General features: G+C 54.0%; 1 protein-coding gene across 13 annotated transcripts in view; it reads right to left on the bottom strand.

Moving 5' to 3' along the window:
* The window catches only part of Septin8 (septin 8), a 29,049-nt gene extending 9,576 nt beyond the window's left edge, over positions 1-19,473 (bottom strand). For 4 of the 13 annotated variants that reach the window (XM_006246268.3, XM_063268977.1, XM_063268978.1 and 1 more), the window contains exons 1-9: positions 19,339-19,473; positions 7,415-7,535; positions 5,638-5,833; positions 5,129-5,309; positions 4,137-4,298; positions 3,538-3,634; positions 2,948-3,116; positions 2,658-2,790; positions 2,347-2,537 (exon numbers count right to left, since the gene is read on the bottom strand). In XM_006246268.3, coding sequence (XP_006246330.1) covers positions 2,347-2,537; positions 2,658-2,790; positions 2,948-3,116; positions 3,538-3,634; positions 4,137-4,298; positions 5,129-5,309; positions 5,638-5,833; positions 7,415-7,535; positions 19,339-19,368 — 1,280 coding nt within the window. In that variant the 5' untranslated portion in view covers positions 19,369-19,473. Of the gene's footprint in view, positions 1-2,346; positions 2,538-2,657; positions 2,791-2,947; positions 3,117-3,537; positions 3,635-4,136; positions 4,299-5,128; positions 5,316-5,637; positions 5,834-7,414; positions 7,536-11,877; positions 12,283-19,159; positions 19,269-19,338 lie in introns of those variants that run through there. The other 9 variants (XM_063268976.1, XM_017597256.3, XM_017597258.2 and 6 more) reach the window with 5 other exon arrangements.
* Between the last annotated feature and the right edge of the window lie 434 nt (positions 19,474-19,907).

Here is a 19,907-nt window from a genome sequence, read left to right as displayed (position 1 = left end):
GAGCTCTGCCAGGAGCCGCCATGCTTTCAGCCCTGTAGGCCTTCCAAAGTAGCTGAGTAGAGATGACAGTGACTGGGATGGCGGGACCGGCCCAGTGTTATGAGCCACTTCCTGTATGAGTCCCTCTTGTTATGGGTCACCATGTACCAGTCAACGAGTTTCACAAACCCAGCCTCAGAGGCCAAGGGGGCCACATGCCACAGCCACTCAAGCAGAAGCACGGGGTCTGTGGAATCTGGCAGGAAAGGACAGTCCTGGCCTGACAGACTTGTCCCAGCCTCCTGTCGCTATACCCGCTTGGCTTCCTTGCTATTCACTGCCCATGTTGACCCAGCCTCCTTCACCACAGCAGCGAAGAGGCCCCACATGTTGAGGGTGCTATGGGAGAACGAGGGAGGAGAGAGAGCAAAGACAGAGGGTAAGTATAGGGTGCGGGGCTGGATGGAGAGTAGACAGCTGAGACAGAGATCCAGGGGACAGACACTGAGACACTAGTGCAAGAGCAAGATGGAGGTGCAAACAGGTAACAAGCAAGTGAGGAGGTGAGGGCAAACTGCAGTGAGCTGGGGGGGAGGGGGAGCAGTGGGTGTGAGGCTGGGGGTGAGCAGTGAGTGTGAAGTTGAGGGGGGTGAGCAGTAGTGTGAGGCTGGGGGTGAGCAGTAGTGTGAGGCTGGGGGTGAGCAGTAGTGTGAGGCTGGGGGTGAGCAGTAGTGTGAGGCTGGGGGTGAGCAGTGAGTGTGAGGCTGGGGGTGAGCAGTGAGTGTGAGGCTGGGGGTGAGCAGTGAGTGTGAAGTTGAGGGGGGTGAGCAGTGAGTGTGAGGCTGGGGGTGAGCAGTGAGTGTGAAGTTGAGGGGGGTGAGCAGTGAGTGTGAGGTTGAGGGGTGAGCAGTGAGTGTGAGGCTGGGGGTGAGCAGTGAGTGTGAGGCTGGGGGTGAGCAGTGAGTGTGAGGTTGAGGGGTGAGCAGTGAGTGTGAAGTCGAGGGGTGAGCAGTGAGTGTGAGGCTGGGGGTGAGCAGTGAGTGTGAGGCTGGGGGTGAGCAGTGTGAGGCTGGGGGTGAGCAGTGAGTGTGAGGCTGGGGGTGAGCAGTGAGTGTGAGGCTGGGGGTGAGCAGTGAGTGTGAAGCTGAGGGTGAGCAGTGAGTGTGAGGCTGGGGGTGAGCAGTGAGTGTGAAGTTGAGGGGTGAGCAGTGAGTGTGAGGGTGAGGGGTGAGCAGTGAGTGTGAGGTTGAGGGGTGAGCAGTGAGTGTGAAGTTGAGGGGTGAGCAGTGAGTGTGAGGCTGAGGGGTGAGAAGTAGTGTGAGGCTGGGGGTGAGCAGTGAGTGTGAGGCTGGGGGTGAGCAGTGAGTGTGAGGCTGAGGGGGGGTGAGCAGTGAGTGTGAGGCTGGGGGTGAGCAGTGAGTGTGAGGCTGGGGGTGAGCAGTGAGTGTGAGGCTGAGGGGTGGTGAGCAGTGAGTGTGAAGCTGAGGGGTGGTGAGCAGTGAGTGTGAAGCTGAGGGGTGGTGAGCAGTGAGTGTGAGGGTGAGGGGTGGTGAGCAGTGAGTGTGAGGCTGGGGGTGAGCAGTGTGAGGCTGGGGGTGAGCAGTGAGTGTGAGGCTGGGGGTGAGCAGTGAGTGTGAAGTTGAGGGGTGAGCAGTGAGTGTGAGGGTGAGGGTGAGCAGTGAGTGTGAGGTTGAGGGGTGAGCAGTGAGTGTGAGGTTGAGGGGTGAGCAGTGAGTGTGAGGCTGAGGGGTGAGCAGTAGTGTGAGGCTGGGGGTGAGCAGTGAGTGTGAGGCTGGGGGTGAGCAGTAAGTGTGAGGCTGAGGGGGGGTGAGCAGTGAGTGTGAGGCTGGGGGTGAGCAGTGAGTGTGAGGCTGGGGGTGAGCAGTGAGTGTGAGGCTGAGGGGTGGTGAGCAGTGAGTGTGAAGCTGAGGGGTGGTGATCAGTGAGTGTGAAGCTGAGGGGTGGTGAGCAGTGAGTGTGAAGCTGAGGGGTGGTGAGCAGTGAGTGTGAGGCTGGGGGTGAGCAGTGAGTGTGAGGCTGGGGGTGAGCAGTGAGTGTGAAGCTGAGGGTGAGCAGTGAGTGTGAGGCTGGGGGTGAGCAGTGAGTGTGAGGCTGGGGGTGAGCAGTGAGTGTGAAGCTGAGGGGTGGTGAGCAGTGAGTGTGAGGGTGAGGGGTGGTGAGCAGTGAGTGTGAGGCTGGGGGTGAGCAGTGAGTGTGAGGCTGGGGGTGAGCAGTGAGTGTGAGGCTGGGGGTGAGCAGTGAGTGTGAAACTGAGGGGTGGTGAGCAGGGAGAGGGACAGAGAAGTCGAGAGAGGCCTGACGGAGCCCTGGGGTAAGAGCCAGCCCTAGGAGGGAGATGCCACTTACTTCTTCTTGTCCTTGTCTTTCCTCAGAGGCTGCTGTGAAGTGGCATGTAAGGCCTGTGACTGCAGGGCCTCCATGGCTGCCTTCCGGCAGTTGAAGGCGTTGGTCTCCTCTTCCAGCTCCCTGCGCTTCTCCTCTACCTTGCGCTTCTCCTCCTGGTGGATCCGCTTCAGGTGCTCAAACTTCTCATGGAGCTGGGGGAAAAGGGAGGCCCCTGGGTATGGGCAGGACAGGACAGGTCCCCCCACCCCACCCCAGCCAGCCTGCCCGCTGATATTTCCTCCCCTCAGCCATGCTCCAGGCCTGGCACATACCTCCCGTTCCTTCTCCTTCAATTCAAGCTCTGTCTCCTTCACTTTGTTGACAAACATCTGCCTCATCTCTTCCTCCTTCCTCTGTAGCTCGCTCAGGAACTCCTTCCTCTTTGCCTCGTACGTCTCTTGGAGGCTGCGGAGACCCAAAGGAGAGACCAAAGGTAGAACTGAGGCAGTCACAGCAGTCAGGTAAGACGCTGAGGCCAGAGGACTCGGGGCTCCCACCAGCCTCTGCCTGAAGGCTCACAGGCCTGAGACAGCAAGCGCTGGTGTGACAGAGTGGCTCTCACCTGAAGGGCTGGCTGTCACCATCACTGTCCTGGAAGCCCATCTCCTCCAACTTGCAGCGCCGGTAGAGCTCGTAGTGCCGACTGTGGGTCTGCTCACGCAGGTCCTCCATGTTCACCCGGATCAACATCTCCCGCAACTTCACGAAGTCACAGTGGTTCTCGTTCTCCACTAGAAGCAGGGGTGTAAGAGGCATGAGACAGTCATGCAGACAGGCATGTGGGGGCCAGGGGAGTGGGCAGCAGGGCAGTAGTCGGGTGCCTTGGTAGCTCCACAGCATCAGGAGGTAGGTGTGCAGATAGGTGTGGGATGGTAAGACAGGGGGCCTCGGGCCTTCCACAGAGCAGAGCAAGCAGGCAGATGGTTGGGGGTACAGCAGACAATGTTGGGGGCCTCGTGGCTCCACTGCATGAGGTAGGCATAGAGCTGGGCAGAGGAACAACAGCACAAGAGTGGCTGGATGCCTCAGGGAGCTCCACGGAGTGAGGTGGCCATGCAGATGGGCAGAGAGATGGCAAGACAGTGGCCTCAGCTTGCAGGACAAGAGACTGAGCCAAGGCCCCAGTTGGGGATGTGCTTGCCCAACACTCACCCTGCACCACGCCCCAGGGGTACTGTCGTGCTCGAACCAGCTTGTTCCCCACCTTCACCTCCTCTGTGCTGCCCACCACGGCAAAAGGCAAGTGTGCCTGAAAGGGGATCCAGTTCTGTGTGAGCCCTCTGCTGGAGCCAGGGGACAGACTCTCTCGCTACCCCTGCACTCTAGAGAGGGCCTACCGGCCTTTTGCAAGGCTCTGGGGTCAGAGGTTGACTTCCTGTATCTTTCAGAGAACTGTTTTATGAGAACAGAGACCTGGGCGTGCCTGTCTGTGAGGCGTTCTTCTCAGGAGCAAGAGAGATCAAAGACTGTGAGCCTGGTTCCTTCCAGATTCCCAAACCCCACCATGCAACACATTCCCACCCAGAGTAGGACTCGAGACACTCAGATCTAGGGAACCCTTAGTGCAAACCCAACAAACACGTCCTCTAATCCCATGCCCACAGAACATCTGGGAGGGCTGTGATGCCCACTCTCTGTGCTGAAGATGCTAAGGATAACATCCTGGGGATAGGGCTCCCAGGGTATGTGCTTCAGATTGGTGTCTCCAAACCCTCTGGCTCTGGAGCCCTAAGGCCCCGCCCCTCACTCACATTCATGACCGCATTAATCTCGGCGACAGCCTCATCGTCGGTGGGAAACTGGTAGATCTGGACTCCATTGCTGACCAGCTCACCCATGATCTTGATCTTGAACTTGTGGAGCTCGCTCTTGGAGATGGTGTCAGCCTTGGCAATGATGGGGATTATGTTCACCTGTGAAGGTCAGGGGGGCGGGGCAGCAGGTTGGTTGGTTCTTCTAAGTTATGGTCACTGACTGTGGACAAGCACTAGGAGCAGGACACCAGGAAGAGAGCTGCTCCTGATAAGCCAGAGCCACCCGTGACCACTGTGATGACCGGAACTGTAACAATGGCAATGTTTCCAAAGGCCCCACGGTTTGGTCACCCTGGGCATGCTCAACTTGGACCGAGGATGCTCTGAGGGTCTTACTTAAGTGGCCTGAGGCCTGATAGAAACAGTAGTGGTGACCAAGCCACCTAGTAAGCAGGTGAGGTGATGTAGGAGTAGCAGCTATGGAAAGGACTTAAACTCTCCCAGGCCAAGGTTACCCCATTTTTCATGGTGATAATTGACCCCTGGAATAGAAAGGCAGTCACAGCGGCTGAGAGATCACTAGGAGGGGCGCTTGTCCTCCAGGACCCCAACCTTCCTTGACCTCCCGTGAAACTGCACACTGCCCTCATTCGGAATCTAATTCTGAGACAGCATTCTCCTCTCCTAGTGAGTTCAGAAGAGAGCCGAGGGGAAGCCATGTCAGAAAACAAAGAAAGAAGCAGAAATGGAAGGGGATACTGTGCAGAGGGTCACCAGGAGGGGGCAGTCATTTCACAAGGAACAGGCTCCAAATGAGAAGGAAAGGGCTTAGGGCCAGTCTGGAAAAGCGCTCTGAATAGTTCAGTGAGGACCACAGAAAGCCAAGACTCCAGAGAATACCAAGCCAACCATAGCATAGCCAAATGCAGCCAGAGGAAGATGGCAGAGGTCAGGTGAAGGGGGTACGGGGCGGGGGGGGGGGGATGTACCTTGCTATCTAGTTTCTTCATGGTCACCAGATCCAGGGACTTCAGGGAGTGCCCGGTGGGTGTGATAAAGTAGAGGCAAACGTGGATCCTCGTGTCATGGTAGTCAAAGAGGGAACGGCGAATCTTCAACTCCTCCTGTAGATAGTTTTCAAACTGCGTGTCGATGTAATCAACTATGGGCCTGTAACTACAGACAGCTTTATCACCTGGGAGGCAGACACTGGCTGCAGCGAGGGCAGCCCTGCAGAGCCCGAGCCAGGCTGTTCCCACTCTCCTCCCTGGGAACAGTTTTGCCCTATCAGGTATAGAAGGCTGGTTGACCCCTTCTCCTGTAGCCTCCCAGAGGAAGAACGGGTCTGCTAATGGCCCAAGCCCTCAGCCCTCCCCTAGTAGCCTTCCTAGGTCACTTTAGGGCTATACAGAGAGAGCTGTTTGAGGTATAAAGTGCTCGAGAAGTGTTAGGACAGTACTGAGGAGGCTAGGTGGGGCCCGCCCTTCCCGCCTCTTGCCTGTCATCCTTATTGATCTGATCCCCAAAGCCCACAGCATCCACGATGGTCAGTTTGAGATGAACGTTACTCTCTTGGAGGTCATAGGTCTGAGGCCGCAGGCGTACACACTCTTCATGGTGACTGGCTTCTTCAGTCTCAAAGGTCGTGTTGAAGAGCGTGTTCATTAGTGTGGACTTGCCAATCCCAGTTTCCCCTGGAGTGGGGGAGGGGTGAAGGGAAGTGGGGAGGGGGGTCAGCAAGGAGAGAAGTGAATACTAAAGCTAGAATAGGGCTGTCTCTAGCTGGCAACTAGGTGAGGTGGGCTCTAAGACCCTTAGCTCCTGAACGAGAGAAGGGAAGCCGCCTACTCCACCCTTGGTCTCTGGCAGTTGCTCAGTTGTAGAGAACTTGCCTGGCATGTATAAGGCCCCGGGGTTCTATCCCAGCACACACACACACACACCCCGAACAAAAACAGGTCTGTGAGATGGCTCAGAGGGTAAAGACACTTGCTGCTAGGCCTGGTAACTGAAGTTTGATCCAGGGGACCCACATGATAGGACAGAAGCAACTGCTCAACTTGCCCCATCATGGACTCCTCAAATAAAATGAATAAATGTGTTTAAAAAAAAATAGAAGGGAGAAAAGGAAGGGAAAGATAAAAACAGTATTCAGAAGAGTCATGGAGGAAGCTTTTGATGTACGACACAGCTGGGCAGGACATGTGACATTTCCCCAGGGTGTGGGGAAAAGTATTAGGCTATGGAGATCCCACTGTATGCTGGCTTCAGTCACAAAACATCCTGAGCATCATCCTTAGGCCAAGGCTACAGGAACAGGACCTGAAACCATCAGTTGCTGGTCCCTGCAGCCTGGGCAGCCTCAGGTCCACGTGGTCTCCTTCCCAGGGGATACCTGCACAGGGCCTTGCAGAGTCTTTGTGCCTTGGACACATGGAGCCCTGCTCCCACCCCCATCACATTGTGTTTGTTCCAAAGTATGTTAGAGATGATGGTGTCAGAGCAGGGTCTGACTCACCACTGTATCCTTGTCGCACAGTAAGGAGACATTTTTTTAAAAGATTTATTTTTATTTATGTGTGCATGTGCAGTTACCCATGGAAGCCAGAAAGAGCCGTCAGGTTCCTTGGAACTTGGGCCATGAGTAGTTGTAAGGCACCTGACATCGGTGCTAGGAACAGATGTCCGGTCCTCTGGACAGCAGCAAGTGCTCTTGACCACTGGGTCATCTCTGTAGCCTTACGGATTTTTAAAATTTGTTTACTTCTTATTAAGATTTATTTATTTTATGTGTGTGGGTATTTTGCCTGCATGCACAGATATGTGTACCCATGTATGCCTGCTACACTGGAACCTCCAGCACCGAAGTTAAAGACAGGTGTGAGACGCCATAGACGCACTGAGAATGGAACCCAGGTCCTCTGGAGGAGCAGCCCGTGCTCTTACCTCTGAGCCATCTCTCCAGCCCTGATTTTTTTTTTTTTTTAAAGAAATGAGTGAACTAGTGACTGTGACTCTCTAATGATAAACACCCATCTTTAGTGTTTAGACAGCACTTTTCACGGGACCACTTCTGTTTCCTCTTTGTGCCAACTCTGAGACAGATCCTGTATCTTAATCCCATTCTTGACCCTGGCAGAGGCAAAACTAAATCCCGGACCCAAGATCTCTCTCCACTTGGGAGCCCCTCAGCCCAGCTTCGTAGGAGGCCAGCACAACAGAGCACTGGCTCCAAAGAGTCTCGTCCATCTTCTGCCACTGACCAAGTCACTTACCCACACAGAGAATGTTGAAGCTGAAGCCCTGAGTGACTGACTTGCTGACCAGCTGGTCAGGGAGGCTGTCGAAGCCCACATGGCCACCCAGGGACAGGCTCCGGGGCTCAGGCTCTGCGTTCTGCCAAGAAAAGCACAGCAAGACAGTGAGCCCCCAGGAAAAGATGTGTCTGTGTGAGACTAGCCCTGACCTCAGTGCCTGTGTTCTTGGCACAGCCCAGGACATACCTTGAAGGCACCAGGATTCCAACCCCACGCCCCATTCTCACAGAGGAGTCTCTGAGTCCCCCCACACTTTGGAGACAGGCTAGCCTTGAACTTGCTATCCCACGGTCTGGTCTCCAAAGTGTTCAGATGACAAGCGTGTGCCCCCACACCCAGCTCCTTGGTCTTTCTCGTTAAAAAGGAACTCCTGTGGTCCAAAACAGTCTTGAATTTGCTGCATAGGCAAGAACGACATTCAGCTTCCTACCTCTGCTTCTGCCACCCGCGTGCTGATATTACAGACATGCTCCTCGGGCCTGGTTGGTGTGGTGCTGAGGACCCCAGGGCTTTATGCATGTTAGGTAAGCGCTCTGCCACTTGAGCTAGATCCCCAGCCCTCCTCTGGATCTTAAAAAGCCCAAGAGGCCCAGGTTGGAGGCTATATTTCAGCAGGCAGTTCTGAGGAAGGTGGGAATGTTGCCACTCCCTCCTAGGCCTCTCTTTCCCAGGCCCTCCTAATTGAGCGCATCAGAGGTCCCTCCTGTCAGGCTGGGCTGGTGATCCTCTGCCCCTGCTTTCCACTGCTCAAGACTCCAACAGAGTTCCCGCAGGGACCTTGCTAGCAGAACCAAGACTCCCAAGGACAGACGGAGCCAGAACCGGGGCTCGAGGAAGGCTTCTGCTTCCTTCTCAGTGGTCGTCTCTGGAGACATCAGGCTCTGGGGGCTCCATCCTTGCCAAAGCCATGGCTGTTTAAAAAGAAGGTTCTGGGAGAGAATGTGGAGGCATGACCTTGTGGGCAGCAGGCCCTAAGGGTGCAGGAGCCACTGCATTTGGTCTGCAGCACTACTGAGAAAAACGACAAGGCCCAAAGACAGAGTCACGGCTGGACTCAACTGTGTAGACACCTCTCTGGCTTCCCTGGGAGTAGATTTACCCTGAGAGCGGGTTCCCAGGGTCACATGGCTCCATGTTGGGCAGAACCGTGCCTCCCACCCCCATCTTTCTTCCTCAGTGCCTACGCCTTAACCACCACCAAGGACAAGAAGATGCACTGGGGTTCAGTCTCCCATGTCCACAGTCCCAAAGCGGTGCTCTCGGCAGTGTCATGGCAACACCTTTGTAAATGTGGACGCAACACAGTGGGCAAAGAGTCAGGGGCTCATAGGAGGTCCTGCGGCTTCCACTACCCAAGAGACTCCTCAGCACCCGGACACCTGCCCTCTGCAGTCACACCCTGCTGCCTTTGGCCTGTCCCTCTCTCGCCAGTCTGGCCTCTGGCACAAAAACCCAACCTGCCTTAGGGTGCTTGCACCTGTACCAATCATGTCTAACTGCGTGTACAGGCGTCCTAGATTTTATGTGACCTTTCTACCCGTTCCAAATAGCCAGGTTTGCCCTAAACCTGCTTTCCCCAAAGAGACTTTTTCACAATGACCCTTTCTCCTTACTGCCATACCCAGGGCACTATGCCTCAATCTACCCACTCAGGACAAGTCCCCTTAGGGCTGTATATGTAACCTGACAAAGGGCCACCAGGCAGTCTTCTTTGCTTGGTGCCGACATCAGAAACAACACAGATACACCCAACCTTCCCCCGACCCTTTTGCCTGGCAATAAGATCCCCCCACCAGGCTCAGTTCCAGCCCCACTGGTTACTTCTAAATTCCTCTGTGTGTGTGTGTGTGTGTGTGTGTTGGGGGGTTGGGAGGGTGTTTGGTTTGGTTTTGAGACAGGCTGTAGCTGGTTTCGAACTTGCTGTGCCAAGAATGACTTTGAACTTCTACTTCTCTTATACCCATCTCCCAGTGCTGGACTCACAGGCACTTACTGCTGTACCTAGGTGCTGGAGATCAAACCTAGGGCTTTGCACATGCTGGGTGAGCATACTGCCAACTGAGCGGCACCTATGTTCCCCCTTCTTTTGCATTCATTCCATTCACTCATTTATCTACTTACTTACTTACTTATTGATTGAGTGTGGAGTTCAACAAAGCTCCTGTAGTGGTAACAGGACAGCTTGTGGGCTGGAGAGATGGCTCAGTGGTTAAGAGCACTGTCTGTTCTTCCAGAGGTCCTGAGTTCAAGTCCCAGCAACCACATGGTGGCTCACAACCATCTGTAGTGAGATCTGGTGCCCTCTTCTGGCCTGCAGGCATACGTGCAGGCAGAAAGCTGTCTGATGTATACATGATAAATAAATATTTAAAAAAACAAACTAAAACAGGACAGCTTGTGGTTTTCTCCTTCCACCATGTGGATTCCGGGGACTGAATTTAGGTCAGCAGTCTTTACCCACTGAGCCATCTCTCAGCCCCAAAGTCCGCCTTTTCAGCTCAGCTGCTTCCCTGAACTCCTGGGCTCTGGGTGGGGGTGGGAGTGGGGGGTGTGGTTCAGACTCTGTCTTCTTGCTGGCACCTGCTTCTAGCTGGTCCCCCACACTGAACAGCAGGCTGTCCCAGACAGTGGTCCTGTTTCCTGGCACCAATCCTTAACATTTTATGCATCCTGGTTGGCCACCTTCAGAAAGATTGCCACGAACTGGGCCAGCCATGTTCCCTATGCTTTCCCCTGCTTGCCAGCCACGACACCACTGCTCATTTTTAAGTTCATAAACACCATCTTCAACTCCTGCCACACAGGACTTCATTATTCAGTCTTCCTTCCTGCTTGTGGCAGCCTGCGGATCAAATGCAGGACAGAACAGTCTGAAGCTTATTTTTAGGTGAGAATGAAAATCTCTAAAATTGAAGGCGTGCTGTGCTTGCCGAGAAGGCTGCATATTTATTCATGCTCTCCTTCCAAGGGTGACACAATCAGGATGCAATCCAGCATCCTGTAGTCTGCCGCCAAAACTGACCAAGTCAGCTGTGTCTGGACACACACACACACACACACACACACACACACACACACACACACACACTCTCCTCAGCAGAGGACATGAAAGAGCGAGAGAGAGGAGAGAGAGCGAGAGAGCGCGAGAGCGAGAGCGAGAGCGAGAGAGAGAGAGAGAGAGAGAGAGAGCGAGGGAGAGAGCAGGCCAGCCTATGTCTTACAATTCTGGGTCCCAGAGGCTAAAAGCAGCAATGAGGGCCACAGAAGCCTACCCACCAAGGCTTTAGCAGCCTTGTCTGACCTCCCCTCACACACAGTGGCTCTCTCTATAGAAAGTGCAGAGGACAAGGAGATCATCACCCCCAAGTTATTGCTGAAGCTGCACCATGTCCTCCCAAGACCATCAAGGACCAGAACGGGTGTCATCTCTGGTGCACCCATGTAGAGAGAGAAATGGTGTCCTTCTCTGTTCTTAGACTGATGTGACCTTCTGGCTTCCCTGAGGGATGACTCTCACTAATGCCCGCTCTCCTGATCACACATTTGGCATCAATAACTCGTGACCCAAAATGTCCTACTTACTGCAAAGTGTCACCCTCCCCTCAGAGGCTCGCCAGCCTGAGCAGTCAGAGCACAGGAAGGACTCTTAGCAACCAGGGTGTCCCCTTCATGATGCAGTGACCAGGGTTCAGATAGAAGAGCAGGTCTCCTGCTGGGTAACAGCCCTGACGTTTTGGTGGTATGATGCCGAAGAAGGTGACTCAGGGAGGCCTTTATGAACATCTGGGGAGCTAGCCTGAGATGAAGGCCCCCTCAGGATGAAGGCCTCCTCATGTCAGAGCAGTCATGGAGCTCCTGTGGGCCCTACCTCTCTACGTGTCTGGCCTATATCCCTAGCAGAGTAGAACCTTAGCCCTGCAGTTGAGGATGCCTTGACTGCTAGTCTCCATAGTACAACGCATGACAGGGACAGGAGAGAGTGGGGAGACTCAGGAAACTTCAAGAAGGGGCGAAGAAAGCCAGGCATTGAGTTTACAGCCTCAGAGAAGAAGGGAGGTCACTCAGAACCACTGTGTATGAGCCAAACCAAAAGCGCTACAGTCTCTCGGCATTTCCCACCCTGGGCAGCACTAGCCAGTCCGGCAGGGATGGAGAGCAGCAATCCCTTAGCCAATGCACTCTGCTTCTGTTGCACTTGGAAGGCTCCCAATCTATCACAGTCAGTCATCACCGGACACATCTGCTGTGTGGCAGGCACTGGGGCATCGAGAAGGCGAGGGCACTACATCCCCAGGCTTCCCAAGTGTCACAGAGACCAGGGAAGCACATACATGCCAAAGAGGATCGATACAGCGATGCTGGTGACCACCATAGTTACGGCCGATGCACGTTCTGAAAGGTACAGTTCCCATCTTACTTACTCCGCACAGCAGCTCCATGAGGTTGGCTGCAGTATGGTGTCCACTGGTACGGATGAGACCACTGGGGCACTGTGAGACAGCCATACACAGGAGGCCACACTACTCAGGATCTGACTGGAGGCAGCGTGACTGGGAAACACACTTCTGGCCACATTACTCTGGTTGAAAGACGGCAAGTTCCAGAAAGAGGTAGAAATGGCAGAGCCCATGTGAACATGGCCCCCAGGGTTGCCACAGGCTTGGGGCTGCAGTCAACTGTGAGAATACAACAGTGGGAGGGCCGTAGCAACACAGACATGCAATCCCAAAGTCAGGGAGGCTAAGGCAGAAGGATCAGGGGTTCAAAGTTAGCCTGAACCGCATAGAGAGACCCTGTCTCAAAACACAAACAAGCCAGGTGCTGGTAGCTCACGCCTTTAATCCCAGCATTTGGAAGGCAGAGGCGGTTGGATCTCTGTAAATTGAGAACAGTCTGGTCTTTGTAGACTTTATAATGAGTTCCAGGACAGCCAGGGCTATACAGAGAAACCATGTCTGAAAATAACAACAACATCAACAACAACAAAACCTACAAACAAGTCAGCTTTGGCGGCATGGGCCAGTAGCAAATGCTGAAGAGACTATGGCAAAAGGACCATAGTTCAAGGCTTACCAAGGGCTATGGATGTAGCTCAATGGTAGAGCACTTTCCTAAGTAAGTAGGGCCCTAATCTCTATCCTTAGTGCCTCCCTCAAACAAAACCAAGTGAGAAGAAAAGAAAGATGTGGATGCTAAGCATGAACTAGGGATGGTGGTACACACCTGTAATCTCAGCACTAAGATGCACAGGAGAATCAGAAATTCAAGGCTATCCTTAGGTACGTAGCAACCTTGAGGACAGCCTGGACTACATGAGATCCTGTCTCAAAAAGGAAAATGTGAAAAGGAAAGAGAAAAATAAAAACAAATGAAAAAAGAGAATATCAGGCCCAACAATGGGTTTGGCATTTTGGAGAATGTATCTGGACCAGAGACATTACTGTCTGGCAGACTGGTAGACAGACCTGGGGAAATGATGTGTCCACTGCATTGGCTTGGTTGACTCTTCCTTTAGGCTGGCAGGCCCTAGACAGGGGTAGATCTTGCTGATTCTGGCCCTTTTCATATCTAGCAACCAAGGGTGCTCACTAGGGGCTCTAAACATCTTCAAAGACCGCCCCGTGGACAGAGAAAGTTGGCACCTTGGAGATCTGCACACAATATGAAACTCCAAGGCCAAGGTTCCCTCTTTAATCACTAACCAGCTCTTGGATCCTGAGCAAAGCCAAGGGTTTCTACGTCACCCTGTCTTTGGCACATCAGGGAAAGCAACCAAACTAAGGAAGCACAATCCTGCATGCCTGGCCATGCAGAACAAAGCGGAGGACCTGTTTATTACACAGCCCAGTGGGCAACCAGGACATCCCTGTCCTGGTCCGGAACTGCTCTTTCTGAACCCTCGGGATCAGCCCTAATTGACAGACACAGGGAGCTACGTGTTTTACCGAGAATCGAGGTGGCATCTAGGGAGAAATCGGGGCTCACTGTTTACTTCCTCATGAAAACAGATTATCTTCAGAGACTGGGATCTGCTGTAGTACCCACACCAACAAGACAGATGCAAGAACCCCCAAACTATGCTGGTGGCTGGGAGGGAATCAAAGCAGACACCCAGTATAAGAAACGTGGTTCCTGCGTCCTGGATGCTGACAGCTCCCTGAGGCCAGGTCTTCCACATGCTTCTCCAGCGCTGTGGTCTCTGGCTCCTGTGCCTAGCATTGGCTGGCCTCCTAGACTATCTCAGGGCTTAAAATTCAGAACGTTTTACCCTCTTCTTCATCTCAAGGCATCCTCGGGTACACCCTGCCAGGCAGACAGGAACCCCACTCCCCAGGAATCACTGTAACACGGGGAGCCTTCTCCACCCATGTTCCTGGCACAAAGTGACTTCAGCTACTCCCAAGCAGCCTAGGCCTTAAAAATAGCCAGAGCAGAGGCCTCAGGCCAGAACTGTGTTAAGCACAACTGTCCTTGAGCCTAAGAGGAATCCTAGGAATGTTCCCAGGAAAGGCTGAGGCTCTGGTCCCAGGATTCCAAGCAAGCCTGTAGACCCAGGTCAGAGGTCACGGGAAATAACTGGAAGGTTGTGTGTGAGAGGGCAAAGCCAGAGAAGCTGTCATCCCGGGCCTGAGGAGAACAGAAGCAAGACACACCTGTCCTCAATCTGGAGGACACCTGGCCACAGCGTCTCTCTTCTACAGAAGCGGCAACAGAACACCTGGGAGGAAGACTCAAACCCTGATCAGCCTTCGCAGTGCCACCACGGTGCACACATGGTTAAAACTGGGAGGCTGCTGGGCCAGCAGTCATTCTCCCTGGGCTGGTCATTACCCACCCTCTTGAAGGAAGACAGGTTCTCCCTGGCCCAGGACTTGGCCCTGTGCTTCTCTGTCCAGGACACTTTCTCTGTCTTCCTACAGCCAGGCTGGAGCCCACAACTAGGGATGGTTTGATTGACATGATCTCCCAAAATCGGGTTTCCAAGAATCAAAGGAGCAGAGTTCCTGAGCCCATGGCTGTCCCTGCCACCTGCCACCGAGGCCTGGGACACAGACTTTCTCAGGCTTTGATGTGTTGCTGGAGGAGGAGGAGATGTTTCATCCTGCCACTGCACATATGGGGCTCTCTGCTGCGGAAGGCATAGCGACTCCAGTTTCCCACTTGGCTAGGGACTGACTCTAGGGGTGGCCTGCCAAAGGGCTGAGCCACAAGTGGTTCAACCATTCAAAGGAGGGGGCAGCAGCATTTCCTTGTGAATGAAACCCCAGCCTTAGAAGGGGGGATGTGGGTTCCAAAATCTCCCTGCCTTGTTTACCACCACAGGATGGATGATGGCACTGGCGAGCTGCAGAGGATGCCCTAGCACCAACACGGCCAGAGGCAGCTATGAAGGCACAGCTATGCATCTCTGCTTTCCATTTACCCCAACGGCAGACAGAAGGGTCTTCTTTGTGCCTGAGAAGTCTGGCTCCATCCCACAGTTCCCCTAAAGCTCAGGTTCCCAGTGGCCCACACCCAGAAGGCCCTGCAGACAACAGCCAGAGAGCATGATCAGAGGCAGACACACTCTTCCTCTGATTCTGTCCCTCTCACCTGACTCATAAAGTCTTCTATGTACCCGGAAGCTACCCATTCTAAGAATCCCCAACTCACTCCACAGCAAACAAGGCAACTGGAGTCACTGCCAAGAAGCTCCCTGCCCTGTCCTCTCCTGCCTCTTCCCAGCTAGGCTTCCTCACATGGCACCCCGAGGATGCGCGCAACTCCCACTAGAGCGTTCTGACTCTTGGAGACATCCCTTTCCTCAAGCAGATGCGGCTCCCCCACTGCCTAGCCAGCCTCACATCTGGCTATCCACAAATCTAGTGCATTTTAAGATGGGGCTTGGGACTAGGGTGTTGGGGAATCCCAAAAGCCTAAAGGAAGCACAGAAGCAGGAAGCTGAACAGGCCCTAAGAGACACCTGGAGGCCATCTGGTCCTTGCTCCTTTGCTCTGGGACATGGCCCCAAGGAAGCTGAGCTTTGGTCATAAAGACATCCGGGAGTTACTGTCCCAAACACAGACCACTCCCTAGTTCATCCTAGGGCTCAAAAGTCAATCACCCCAAGGGGCTCTCTGGTGGAAGCTAATATCTGGGTATTGGGCCATCTTTGAATGGTCAGCAACCAGAATCTGCCTCCTCACCCAATCTCAGCCTGCTGACGTCAAAAAGACAAAGAGCACAAAACCTCCACTGCCCATCCAAAGCTTTTGGACAAGCCCTGAGTTCTCCTCTGCTTATCCTCCTTGGCTCTGCCGTCAGTCTCTCGCAAGTCTTTCTTTCTTCCTGTCTCAAACAGTCCAGTCAGATGCTCCCTTGGGTCATCAACACCTCATCAGACTCAGCTCCGATCCATTTCATAAGGCCCCAGTAAGGTTGGTTCCTAGTGTGTTAGGGAGGAAAGGGAGGAAGGAAGGAGGGAGGGAGGGAGGGAGGGAAGAAGGGAGGAAAGAAGGAAGGAGGGAGGGAGGGAGAGAGGAAGGAAGGAAGGAAGGAAAAGGCAACCCTACCTCCTGGAGAAGGATGTGGAGCTGTGGCTTTGCCTATGGCATTCGCATGTGACCCCTCAATGCTAGGCACTGGGGGCTACACAGACACCTTTTTCTCAGCTATCATTGCTGCCCAGAAAGACTCACCAAGGTCATTTTCACAGGACAGTGAGCTCTCAGGGGACAGGGCCCTTGAGCCACACTGGGGTGAGAAGGCTGCTTCTTATATCTAGCTTCAGGACAAAATAGGCGCTCCTTGGATAGCATGCTTTTTGGGGATGTGTCAAGATTACAGGGTGACAACGGATGTAACAGATGGTGCTGAGGATAAAGCGGAGATGGGGGGCGAGCGCCTGGCTGGGAAAAATGCCAAGTATGAGGCTGTTTCACGTTTCTTCCCTCTCCCACTCACATCTTTGCTTTGCCCAAGACCCACAGGGTCCCTTACCTAGGAGTCTGAACTTTGTTCCATCAGATGCAGACAGGAGTCACAGGAGCTGGTCAGAGTTGGAGAAGAGTGAGCCTCAGAGTCAGAGTCTAAGAAGAGAGGGACCCCAAAAGTGTGCCAGGAGTCTGATGGCCCGAGGAAGAGATGACAGAACCTGCTGAGGGCTGACCCTGCATACATATGCATACATATGCAACAGCCATCAACCTAAGCCTCTGAGCTGAGCTAAGGCTGAGCATGACCCGCTCAGAGGTCAGAGATATGGGGTCAGCAAGATGGCACCTGCTGTCAAAACTGAGAGCTAAAATTCCATTCCCAGGACCCACATGATGAAAGACTTGAAAGTTGTCCTGTGACCTCCACACGTACGCCATCACACAAGGACGCCCACATACATACATACATACATACTCAAGATACACACAACAAATAAGTAAAATATAAGAAAGATAGGCCTATGGTATGTACATCATGCTGGTATGGGTAAGTCAAAATACCAACATGCCGTCAGGCCTGGTGGTGCACACCTTTAGTCCCAGCACTTGAGACACAGAGGTGGGTGGATCTCTGTGAATTCAAGGTCAGTTTCGTTTACATAGTAGGTTCTAAGACACCCAGGACTGTGTGGAGAGATCCCCAACTCAAAAACAAAAAAGATACCAACACACCTCCATCTCAAAGAACATTGCTGTGTGAGTTCATTTGAAATTCTAGGCAGCATGGGTGGTTGAACCCAGGGCTTCCTATATAAGTTAAGTAAGCTCTCCACCCCAAGCTACAATCCAAACCTGTCTGTGTAATCTTGCAGACTCCAGACTAAGACAGTTTGCAGGTTGTCAGGGGCCCGTCTGACCATCTTTGCACAAGCCAGAGGGGCAGGGGACACCTGCCAAACGTGCCACCAAACCTCGCAGCTGGCAAAATATCCAGTATGTTTCCAATGAGCCAAAAACCTCTTGTAGGAATCAGCATGGTTACCCATGGGATAAGGAAGGAAATCACCTTCCCGGATGAGAAGGAGGGGAAGAAAGAGAGCAGACTTCTAAATTCCAGCCAAACTCCACCCAGGCCCAGAGTGCAGAAGGCAGGGAAGGCATCCACCCCTCTGGCATAGCCACCATACTAAGCAAGGCCCCAAGATTCCAGCATTAGCAGAACTTGAGTCCCCGCTCTGTGCTTTGGCTCACTATAGGATTACTATGAAGACTTCCCACAGAAATGATCCAAAAGCAAACAGAGTCAAGGCCTTCCCAAGCCCCAGCTGTACAATGTGGGCGCTCAGCTGGCCCTCTGAGGATGTCTCTGGCCACCGAGCGAGCGAAACAAACATATTTTCTGCAGCCCTTACTGAGCCCTTACCATGTTCTGACACTATCCACTCAGCTTGGTGAGGGAGATACACTTTTCTCTTACTGTGTAGATGAGTACACGGAGGGTTAACCAGCTTGCCAGAGGTCCCATGACCAACAAGTGGTATCTCTAAGGAATCCTCTCAGGCCACTGATGCTTTACACATACTCTCATCTGGGCAAGATCAACTGTTAGACAAACCTCTGACCTCAGTACAAACAGACATAACCTTCTGGTCAGCTAAGCACAGAAATGCAGCGCTCAGACACACACACACACACACACACACACACACACACACACACACACACACACCCCTCTTTTGGTCTCCATCCACTAGGCAGGTTTATAAGGACTCTGCTGTTTTTCTGCAATACAAAAATTCCAATTTACAGCCATGGGAGTGAAGTGGACCTTGGTTAGGCCCAGCTTCTGCATCTGTTCCCGTGTAGACAAACTTACTTAGCAGACACACAGCCCCCTCTCCAGGGGGCACAGAACACACCAGTCTACACATTATGAAACCAAGAGCTTTGTTATGCATATTTGCAAAGACCAACAAATGTATTTTCAGATTAAAGAAGAAATTTGCATATATAAATTCAGACAACAGTATTTATAGCAAAATTACATAAGTTCTGGCTCCCTTATTTAGCCCCAGAACCAATTCGTTATCGGTCACACATTCAAAATTCTCCCTCCTTCCAACAGCCCCGGGCCCTCCTCCACCTCCTCCCCCCTTCCCCTCCTCCCCTTCCAGTCGACCAGGGCCTCACAGGCTGGCAAGAGGACACAGCTTCCTTCACCGTCACAGCCTAGCCTCTCAGACACACCCAAATCCAGCCTTAGACACCAAGAGAGTGCAGACAACCCCCAAAAGGCCTCCCTCCGCATGCCATGGTCTGGCTCAAGTCCACAGACTCCCCTCTTAGGACCACCAAGGTATGTCAGCCCAGAGAGAGGCAGACTCAGACTGGGGCCCAAACAAACACTCAATGGTCTGGATCTGGAATCACTTCAGCTCCTGGGAATGGCTGCCGCAGAGCCAGAGCCTACCACTGAGGCCCTGGACCTGTCTGGAGTCGCACCCAGGATCCAGGTTCCTGGGAGGGCAGTGGAGGAGGTGAACAGCGGGCCTGGGTTCTTCCGACCCAAAGTCTGCAACTCCCCTGAGCTCTTTCGGGAATGTGTGTCTGTGTGCTGGGGAAAGAAAAATTCCTGGATCCCTGGGGCTCCATCCTCATTCCTTGCACCCAGATAACAGCACCTGCGCGGCAAAGGCAAGTCCCCAGAGGTGCAGGAACACCCTGGGGGAGAAGAGTCGGGGGCGTCCGGGATCCTCCCCTCTGGACAGGAGTCTGTCTTCACACCTACCCAGATCAGCCCAGATCTTGGCTTCTTCCCGCAAAAGGAGCTTACGTCGCGCGAAGCCCAACACTCCGAGACACCCTCCCGGGGTTGGCTCCCAGGTCCCGGGGTTCGAGACCCCGCCGCGCAGTGCTGACAGCCCTCCTCGCGCCCCCTCCCGTGTCCCTGAGCGCCGCAGGCCTCACCGAGATGCGTTCCAGGTCGGTGGCCGCCATGGCGAGCTGCGCACCGGGCGGGCGGGTTGCGGGGAGCGCCGGGGCCGCGGGAGGGACGAGCCGGCTGCGGGACGCGCTCCGCCGGGGCGGCTGCGGCTGAATGGATCCAATATGGCCACTTCCTGGAAACTCCCCTTGGCGGCGGCGGCGGGAGAAGCCGCGGAGCCGGCCCCGCCCCCGCCCGCGGGACCGGCCTCCCTACCGCTCGGCCCCAGCGCAGCGCGCTTCCCGAGGCTGGGACCGACCGGGGGTCTCCGCGGCTTGGCAGGAGGTACTAGCTGCGAGTGCTGCTGGGACTTGTAGTCTGCGAGGGGGGGCGAATTGCCACGTCTGGGAGACCCGGGCCGCTCTCCGAGGCCTGCTGCGTGTCCCTGAGAAGCTGGATTAGTGCATAGCACAGAGGGGTGCTACGTGTGCCCTGGGGGTTCTGCCTCCAAGCTGACTGTCCCTACTGGAACCTGCAAACGCAGGTCTGAGAGAGATCCTTCAGCCTCTTCTGCCTGTGCCATAGGTCCCACCTGATGCTCTAAGCAGGAGCT

The sequence above is a fragment of the Rattus norvegicus genome, chromosome 10 (assembly GCF_036323735.1).
Source record: "Rattus norvegicus strain BN/NHsdMcwi chromosome 10, GRCr8, whole genome shotgun sequence".
NCBI classification, from domain to species: domain Eukaryota; kingdom Metazoa; phylum Chordata; class Mammalia; order Rodentia; family Muridae; genus Rattus; species Rattus norvegicus.
This window is presented reverse-complemented; position numbering and strand designations above follow the sequence as displayed.